The sequence below is a fragment of the Lethenteron reissneri genome, unplaced genomic scaffold, assembly GCF_015708825.2.
Source record: "Lethenteron reissneri isolate LAM-NWPU_2019-01 unplaced genomic scaffold, ASM1570882v1 scaffold_146, whole genome shotgun sequence".
Classification (NCBI taxonomy): domain Eukaryota; kingdom Metazoa; phylum Chordata; class Hyperoartia; order Petromyzontiformes; family Petromyzontidae; genus Lethenteron; species Lethenteron reissneri.
The window spans coordinates 1-10,571 of record NW_026891179.1 but is presented as its reverse complement, the minus strand read 5'-3'; the positions used below and the strand labels follow the sequence as shown (position 1 = coordinate 10,571).

At 43.3% G+C, this 10,571-nt stretch overlaps 1 protein-coding gene across 1 annotated transcript; it reads right to left on the bottom strand.

Annotated features, from left to right (window-relative positions):
• Positions 1-5,403: 5,403 nt before the first annotated feature.
• On the bottom strand, positions 5,404-10,545 carry LOC133362380 (zinc finger protein 239-like). The gene has a single exon (XM_061581312.1). The coding sequence runs from the start codon at positions 7,240-7,242 to the stop codon at positions 6,385-6,387; it is 858 nt and encodes a 285-aa protein (XP_061437296.1). The 5' UTR covers positions 7,243-10,545; the 3' UTR covers positions 5,404-6,384.
• Positions 10,546-10,571: the final 26 nt, after the last annotated feature.

The following is a 10,571-nucleotide window of genomic DNA, read 5'->3' as shown; positions in this document are numbered from 1 at the left end:
TAGCCCGCATGTCCAGCAAGCATGCCTGAACAGCTTGTGTTTGATCAGATAGAGGGGGCTAAATGGGCACCACACAGGCTGGAGAAGAGATGAGACTACTGTATTCATGTTCATCCTTTTTCTTTATTTTTAGTTTACTAATTCCTACTCAAACGTCTTAACCATTTTACTTTAATTAAGTGTTTTAAATTCAAAGACGAGTTGCCTCTGTGGCCTCTCTCTGTCGACCTACGTAGCCTGCTCCTGCTTCACAACACACAGAGAAGCTAAAACCGAATGCTTTTTTGTCGTGGGCTTCCCATATTGCTGCAACACGCAGCCTGCGCTTGCCATGTGAAACGGCAACAACAGCAGCACCAACAACAGTAGCAATAACAGCAGCAACAGCAATAATAGAAGCAAGAACCGCAACAGGCACAAGAACAAAGAGCATGGTCCGTCTGCCTCAGCAGCAGACCACGTGCTTTCCCACCTGATGATGGACGCTTGTGTTGCGCCTGGAACGTCCTGATTTATTTCATTTTATACCTACGTGACTTTACCGAAAGAACCAAAGAGTATGGATTCCTACAGTCACGAAAGCTTCAAATCAAGAAGGAACAAGAACAGCTACAACAAGAACGGCAGCAGAAAAACAGGAGCACCGCATGCTTCATAGTCAACAAAGACGGTGAAGTGACATTGGCCGTAGCCAAAACCTGGGCAGATGACTGACCGGATGTGATCAAGCGTGAGGCTGCCCCTAGCGGATGTTGCGATTGTTCATCAGCACCGTCGCGGTAAGCCCGGCACCGGCAGCCCGCGTGGAGACATCCGCGTGAAAGTCCCGAGCGGCTCATCAACGATCACCGCAATTCGAGCTGTTGCTCGTGAAAATAACGACCATGGGAGGGGATTTAAACAAAAATGCAATTTAAAAAAATTAAGGTACACGAAACTTAATATAATAATTAATATGCTTTAAACGTAAAAATAAAACAGCAGTTAGCGCGGAGACTCACAATCACTAAATACATCATCAGAAAACTGGAGTAACACATTCGCAAAAAGGCATCCCTACGACTTTGGAAATCAGCAATTTACTGAAAGTTCATCTCTGGCTGGATGACGCCTCCAGCTGTGCATGCATTATTGTAGCGAAAAAAGCCTGTAAGGTGACCGCAATGGAGACTCTGTGTCACGCTCCTGGTTACAGATCTTCTCAGACTCCACTTCACACGTGCAGGGGCCCTCCTACTCTGCGTTGTCCAAGAATTCCCAGACTTAACATGTTGAGTCAAGTTCTATTAGTGAGCCACCGATGAAGGCCTGCATGGACACGATGGGTGGGTAGCCAGCGCCATGCTTGACCGCCTATATCTCCCGAGTAGCGATGTGTGACATCGCACCAGGTACACTAATTTGAGGCTGAATCGACCTAGGGGCAGCCCAGAACCGGTTGACATAATCGCCACTGGTGCAGGCCATGAGCGGGAATCGAACTCAGGTTTCCAGATTTATAGCGCAGTGCACAAATCACTACACCACTCTGACGGTCAGTACCTAATTTGGCATCAATGGTACTAAGGAGCCCACCAAGGTGAAGAATAGCATAAATGTGTGGTCACCACATTTACGCCTCTATATAAGGAACGAAACAGTTAGACTTCTCCACAAATCTGGCTGTCGCCTGATGAAGCTCGTCATAATTTCTGGCAAAACGTCGTACTCAGATTGTAAATGTTGTGGCTTGCCTCTCCAACACACTGGTGTGCTGTACTAGTGACGAACTGGCACGTTCTGTTTACGTGACAACCCTTACTGGTTGGCTGTGTTGGGTGATGGTGGGTTTTAACGACGCATTTATATATTTACACGATCTAACCCAAAAAAAAACCTCTATTATGGATATTGCTCACGAAAGCCTACGTGTTAAACGTATATAACCAACTGTGCTGATCAGAGGTGCGGGGAAGGACACACTAAACACAAAGCAGTTATAAAGAAATGAGTATTCAATCTAGATTTAAAAGTGCATAGCTCCAGTGGCTTCCAAATATCAGAAGAGTGGTCGCAGAAGCATATCTGAAAGTGTGCGATGCAGTGACCGTCTGTTCGATGGCCAGGCAAAATTATCTGCAAGAATGACCGGAGTCCGTGTGATGGTTTATGCCAGGCATGTCCAAAGTCCGGCCCGTGGGCCAATCACAGCCCGTGGTCAGATTTCATATGGCCCGCAGTTTCGGTCTTATAATGTGTTATTTATGGCTCGCTAGCTCTGTCAGAATAAATAAATCATACCATTTTAAAGATGTAATTCCTTCTTTCACCACACGGTGGCAGCATTATTCTAATGCTCTCTGGCTCTGCATCCGTGCCACGAACCCTTCTAGCATCATTTCTGCCATGGTGACTGCAAAAAAAAGAGAAAAGTTGACAGTGAGGGCCGCCGCTTTCAGGAGCGGTGGGAATTACAATACTTCTTCACTGAAAATCGAGGCAATTGTGTTTGTCTAACTTGTAAAGAGACGGTTGCCTTGTTTAAGGATTTCAACGTAAAGAGACACTACGAGACTAAACATGCTACAACATACGACAAGCTAACAGGGAGTGACCATGCTGAAAAAGTGAAGCAACTCCAAGCTGCTCTGGCATCGCAACAGCGATTCTTCACGCGGGCCTGTGAGTCAAAGGAAAACATCACCAAAGCTAGCTACGAAGTGGCCATGTTAATAGCTAAACATGGCAAACATTTTACTGAAGGTGCGTTTATCAAAGACTGTGTCATGAAAATGGTGGAGAACAATTGCCCCGAGAAGAAACAAGAATTTATTCATGTTTGCCTGGCATGCAACACTGTGGCACGGAGAGTTGAGGACATATCGTCAGATATTCAGAGACAACTGGGGGGACAGGGGAGTGGCTTTTGATTATTTCTCATTAGCCTGCGATGAAAGCACCGATGCATCTGACACTGCACAACTACCTATTTTTTTAAGAGGAGTTGATGACAACATGAACGTGACCGAGGAGCTGCTTGACCTCAAAAGCCTTAAAGGGCAAACCAGAGGAACAGATTTATTCGTTTGTTTGTGAAGCTGTTGATGATATGAAACTACCATGGAGTAAAGTTTCTGGGATCATTACCAATGGTGCACCTGCCGTGGCTGGTGAGCGAAGTGGATTGTCCACACTGATCTGCAATAAAGTCAGCGAAGAAGCAGGTAACGCTATTAAACTTCACTGTATCATTCACCAGCAGGCTCTCTGCGCCAAACATCTCAAATTTGACGATGTTATGAAACCAGTGGCAAAGGCAATCAAGTCTATTTATTCTAAAGCTCTATACCGACAGTTTCAGCAGTTCTTGCGTGACATCCAGGCTGAATACGGTGACGTAATATATCACAACGATGTGAGGTGGCTAAGTCGGGGGTCCACACTGCAGCGATTTTTCTCTCTCAAAGAGGAAATTGGACATTTTTTGAGTGAGAAGGGACAACCAATGGAAGAACTGTCCGATCGCGTATGGCTGGCAAATCTGGCTTTTTTGGTTGACATAACGAAGCATCTGAATGTGCTGAATGTTAATCTTCAAGGAAAAGATGCAGTGGTGAGCCAGCTATATGCTCACATCAAGGCCTTTGGAACCAAACTGCAACTTTTCCAAAGACACTTGTCCCAAACAGAGCCCTGCACCACACACTTCCCAGCTTTGAAAGAGGTCATTGACAGTTTCCCACAGGACAACATCGGTGCACAAATGAAGAGTTATGCAACAGCTATTGCATCTTTCTGTGGAATTTTACAAACGCTTTCGGGACTTTGCAGTTATTGAAAAGGACATGTTGCTTTTCTCTTCTCCCTTCTCCGTGGACCCTGATGATGCTCCTCCACAGCTGCAGTGTGACAATGAGTGCCGCGGAAAACACCAGCAGTGTTCTCTTGTTGACGTTTACCGGCAGCTGGACAAAAGCAGGTTTCCAGAAATGCGGTCATTCACTAAGAAAATGCTGAGCTTATTCGGCTCCACATATTTGTGTGAGCAAATATTCTCAGTCATGAACTTAAACAAGAACCGATTGAGGTCAAGGATGAGTGACTCCCACTTGCGTGACATTTTACGCATCTCAACCACTGCCCTCAAGCCAGACCTGGTCTCTTTACTGAAATCTAGATCTCAGTATCACCCTTCTCATTAGTGTCAGCAAGTTATCTGTTCCTTGACCAATCTGAAATTGAGTGTTTTGAATGGTAACATCTGTCACTATTAACAGTGAAAAGCCGAAAATACACTAATGCACTTGGACTTATGGCATTTGTTTTTATTAAACTCTTGAATAAGATTTGGTTATAACTGTTGATGTTATGTGCCTGTAGATGTGACACAAACTATTGCTTTTTGAAAGATCTTGTAAAAGACAAAGGCAAAATTTACTTGTTTTAAAGTTTAATGATAACAGACCACTTTGCATTACTTATAATTCCTGTTTAAAATGTTCATGTGGCAAAGATATTTAACTCATGGAAATTTAAGGTATTCTATACAGTTTGTTCAATGTTATCTGACTGAATGAAAGGCAGAATTGTGTTTTTAGAGTTGTTCACGTCTGCCTGAGTGGCTTATATTTGGTTACATTGTCATTTGAAAACTAAAGGTAATTGACTGAATTTTTTTTTATAACAGTGTATTTTCACATAACTTTCGTGGTTAAAACAATTTCAGAAGGAACTATTGGCCCCCGGGCATCTTCACTTTATCAAATTTGGCCCTTTTTGCAAAAAGTTTGGACACCCCTGGTTTATGCTCTTGACACAATCATCTAAGTATTGTGGTTTATTTGTAGCAAGCACTTTGCGTAAAATGAGTGCGGCCTTATAATGTATTCGTTCGGCAAGCAGATGCCAATTGTAGCTCAGCGAGCACTGGACAGGCATGGTCGGATCTTGCAGTACCTCACGACACATGCCAGAGAATTTTGTACACGCTGCAGGTTGGTAAGGTTTTTTTCTTCCAGATGTCTCGTAGTAAGTGGCAATAATCAAGCCTTGTCGATCCTATGCTACACGCAACTGTATTGACTATGGTGTGACTCAATAGTGGTCGATGTCGTAGAGCCCGATATTGAAATTGCAGGACCTAACAATATTTTACACGCAGTTGAGTATGGTGCCGAGGTTCTTGAGAAGAGTAGAAAACTGAATCCTCGAGTCCACGGCCGCCACACCTGATCCTCCCACTCATGCTTTCCACTGACCCCAAGTGTCAACCAGCAGAACCTCCGATGTTTCTGGATTAAGCAGCATTTTGTTTTATCCAAACCACACGTGCACCGTTCACGTGCAATCTTCAAGGTTACCGAGGCTCTCAATATCAAACAAGGGAGGCAAGGCAGCACAAACCAGGGCCGAGACAGATTTAGGGGTTTGAGCGATTTATTTTGGCTCTTACCAAGTTAAGGGAGGTGCGGTTGTTGCAATCAATGCCACACCCCCAGAACAAATACAGGGAATATAATAAAAACCCGCACACACCTCGCCCCGACACAAGCCCGTCCTCGCATGCACCCAGCACAGTGAACACTTGGCACAACAACAGTGTGCACCTGTCACAGCATAGCACACTGCTAGCACCTCCGATGAGCATGAGTGGCTACGAACGGTGTGAAATAAGTTCAACATACATACACTGCTACACCACACACGCAGCTGCGTCCTGCTGCACTCAGCCACTGCACTTCTGCACACACAGCTACACGCAGCTGCACAGTAGCGAGATGCCATTCGACAGGCCTCAGAGGGTCAACAGGTTCAGGCTGGTAGAGTCAGGATGGCCTTCAAGTCCCTGCAACTCACAAATCCCCATCTGCTGCTCAGTCTAAGGGCAGCTCTTTCAGTATGCTGTCCAGAACCAGACTGCTGCACACCACATGAGGCAGGCGCAGAGCCACATTCCATATAAGGTGCAGGGTATTGCTCAATTGAGAATATTTATGTCGTACATGAATACATTGTCCTCTCCGCTGGGAAATCCTCCCTTGTTCACTGCTTCTGCTGCTGCAGCTGGTGCTGCAGATTCGCAGGTGCTGCTGCTGGTGCTGCTCCTGCTTGGTGATACTCAACTGAGCTGCCTTAACAGTGGGTGCCCCACGCCTTTGTCTTGGCCAGGACTGGTTTCAAATCTCAAATTTCTGCTTGTGGCTCTGGAGCATGTTTCACTGTACACCACTGACTCGTATGCATCCATTTTACTCGCAACACAACGCTCCCCCAAAAACTCCACCTACACCTCCATATCGACAAACTCCTGGGGGTCGCCTCGCTCTCCCTCAGTCCGAATGCTCCTCCTGGTTCACGCTGCCTCCAACCACCTGGAGGTCGGGTTCTGGAGTCAAATCTAAATCTTCACATTTCACCTTCACATTTCACCTTTACTTCACATTTCACCTTCACTTCTTCACAATCCACCTTCACATCTTCACATTCCACCTTCACTTCTTCACATTCCACCTTCACTGCTCGCCACGTTGCGAAGCTGCGGTTGTCTTCCGGTTCTTGTTCCATGCCAGATGGGCTCAATGCAGCACTTTGATTTTCACTTCTCGTTTCCACCTCCGTTTCCTTGTGGATCTTCTCATGCCTCTTTCGGGCTTCTGACCGTGCAAATGCCTTCCCACACAAAGCACACTTGAAGGGCTTCTCGCCTGTGTGTGTTCTCTGATGATTACGAAGATAAGATGACTGGCTAAATGCCTTCCCACACACAGTGCACACGAAGGGCTTCTCACCTGAGTGTGTTCTCTGATGCTTATAAAAATGTCCTGACTCAGCAAATGCCTTTCCACACAGGGTGCACTTGAAGGGCTTCTCGCCTGTGTGTGTTCTCTGATGAACATTAAGAGATGCTGACTGTTTAAAAGCTTTACCACACACAATGCATTTGAAGGGCTTTTCACCAGTGTGTGTTCTCTGGTGCATTTGAAGATGTGACAACTGTCTAAATGCCTTCTCACACACAGTGCACTTGAAGGGTGTCTCGCCTGAGTGTGTTCTATAGTGAATTTGAAGTTGTGTTGACTTTCCAAATGCCTTCCCACACACAGTGCATTTGAAGGGCTTCTTGGCTGTGTGTGATTTCTGGTGCAGATGCATGTGTCCAGTCTGGTCCATGCCATATGGACACTGGTCACATTGGTGTGTTCCACCAGCACCGGGCGGCGTCTTGGGTCTTTGCTCCATCTCACTGATTCTGTAGATATACATTACACGTAATATACATACACATTATACACAATATATGCACGCTTTAAAAACCGAAATGCAGTATACCCAGCAGATATACACACACACATTACACACACGCAGTCCACCAAACAAATATACAAACATTAAACACACACATGCAGTCCACCCAGCAAACATACATTACATACAATATGCACCTCCGATTAGCACGTTTGGCTACATATGGTGTGAAAGTTCAAAATACATACAATATACACATACATTGCACACTCACACTCAGTACACCCAGCAGGTATACACACCAATTACAGAAAATATACACGCATGCATTACACACTCACATGAAGTACACCCAGTAGATATATAGTGTTCCCTCGATATTCACCAACTTGCGATTTTGGCTATCTGTGAATTACATCTGGAACGCTACAAAACTGCATCGAGTGAGCGAGAGAGAAAGAAAGTGATGAGATTAAGTGACAGAGACTGTGCAGCATCATCATAATTTAAGTTCATAAACAATTATTAAATACTTTAATATTTATTTGTATTTACTTTGTTGATTATAACCACATTTTCTCGTGTTATTTTATAATTAGAAGATGTTGGGGCCTACGGGCCCTCATCTCATAGGTCCTGCAGGAGGGCTTAGGTGCCTTTGGGCTTCAATTGTAACCTATGAAGGCTAAGATAAGGCAAGTATATGGTAAATTGTAAAAGACAGTAACTAAAGGAGGAAGATTCCAATTTTCTGCCGTGTTTATCTTTGGCTCTTGTTGGCGGTGACTTGAAAAGCGTGATGAATTGGAAATTATCTTGTCATTGAGAATGGAAATCTCTTTTCAGCTGGAGCCAGAGGAATGAAGGACAATAGCTTCTCCTTAAAGTGGGGTCCACTTACAACAATGGCTTTGATTAATTATGCAATTGTTCATTGTCAAGATGATATTGCGTGTTCCGTCGCAGTGTCTAAATTCCAAAGGAGCATAATGCGGAAGCAAACGTTCAGTTTGAGCAAGTGCGGTAGATATGCAGAATGGTTGATGAATTCAAAAGGATAGATTATTTCATTATCCACTGTATCTGAGCTTTTGTAAACTGTTTTCTTCATCAGGAAAATGGTTCATCATCATTGAATTGATCAAATCAACAACACTCTTTCTAGGAGAACTGATGGCATGGTTTGCACCCCATATGGCCTCCTTGAAGTTATCCCTTAGGTCTTCATAGCCATTATAACAGAGATTGCAAAGGTTTTCAGATGAAAGTCGGTATTTATTTGGAATTTGACTTTTTAAATGGACAAGTAATATATCCACAGTTACCTTTCCATTTCCAACATCCATTAAACATTTGGCGAACTTGGCTTCATCAGAATTTTCTGCAGCTGTGGCAATTCGCATGTTGGTTTGAAGTCTCAGTTACACTATATGTAACCAAAGCACTGATTGATTCAACATTGCTTCGACTATTTGAGGTCTCCCTCCATGACAAAACACATGCAAGATTTGCTTTAAATTTCCGGCCTAAAGGATTGTAAGACCTCCAAAAGGCATGTTATTTTTTTCACATCTTGCAATTTGGCGATCAAGGCATTAAAATGTAAAGTGATGGCCCATACTGATTTCAACTATCACCAAGAGATGAGCTTTTTGCATCAAGTGACCCATAGCATTTCTTCTGGTGAAGTTACAAGTGGACTCTATTGTTTAATATCTAGAGATATCTTGAATGAAGAGTTTGGCCATTTTCCAAGTGAGTGCTTGCTATTCATGACATGGCAGAAACAATTGCAATTTTTCCCTCGGATCGTACTTTGTCAAGCATAAGGTTAATGGCCTATGTTTTATTTTTCGATTTAAAGCTTTCGTGACTGCAGGAATTCATCTTCTTGGTTCTTTCGGTAAAGTCACGTAGAAGGGAAATAATAAAATATTAAAAATAAAACATAATAAAATAATTCTCACGACGTTTTGGCCACAACGCAAGCAGCCGTCCTCAGGTGAAGAACAGGTCTGTCGGAAAGACAGCGTCTGAATGGGCACCACCAGGCTTGGCAGCGTATATTTAAGCTGGGTTGGAGGGGGAAGGGGTGCCTTGACAAAGGAATTTGCATATCAAGAGGAATTTAGCATATTTATGGGAAATGCAGATATGGGATTAGTCACTACTTGTGGAATGCGTAGGAGGTGGGGGGGTTTCAAAGTCATATTATGCCCGTGCATTATGCAGTATGCAGGATTAGCAGCATCAAAGGGAGGGAGTAAGGTTAGCAGTAATAGAGGGAAGGAATTTTAATAGCAAGGGGCTGCAGCAGCTAAACCACCACGTAATAAAAAAACTTAAATATAAACTACATCGGTATCATCAATATACTAAATATACCCTCCAATAAGCTGAGCTACTAATAGTAAGTCATACATTACAATTCTATGTCGCAAAAATATTATATGCCTCCAGCTAAACTTTTTTCTCTACCATCACACGGGTCTACCCCGTACTATATACTGCCATAGACAAACCCAACATTAATTTATATACTGTATTACTATACACCACCCTATACCTTAGACTATACATTGTAATATTACACTATGTATTATTCTACCCACACTACTGTATACCACACTGCTGTATATTCACTATACAATTACGATACTATATATTACCTTATACATTATATTAAACATTACACTTTTATACATTTTATTATTATACGATCTGCTATACACTCTACCATTGACCGTCGCGTGAAAGGTACTAAAAGGAAGCAATGAAATATGTCAATGCTCCGCAGCAAGTCTCCTACCACCACTCTCCCATTGACATATTTCGTATGTATTCTTACATAAATTTTTCTTTTATTTCTGATTATTTAGGTTTCGCACGCATGTATTAAATAGTGACTGTAGTTATTTGCATGTACATTCTACATTCACTCTAGTTATTAAATGTGCAAGCTAAATAAAGGCTCTGCTTTGACATTCGTCCATTTTTTACATTCGTCCACGCTCTGGTCCCGAACCAGACGAAAGTGCAAGGTACTCCTGTATGCGGAAATGTTTGCGTTAGTTACGTAACCGCAAGCGGTGCAGCGCCGTGAGGTTGTGGATGAATACCACAGAGTGAGGCATAAGGCATCTTCCCCAAGATGGTGGTGTATAGCCACTCTGCACATTTGGAAGGGACTTTCCGTTAACAATTAGTATAAAAATATTTTGTGGTATTCATAAACAACTTGAAACAGTATATGTCCCATTAGGCTAATTATGGGTAGTGTTGGGGTAGATATTCGATTAAAGGAAAGACTCATAGGAAGTGCAGAGCACATGTACAGTGATACAATA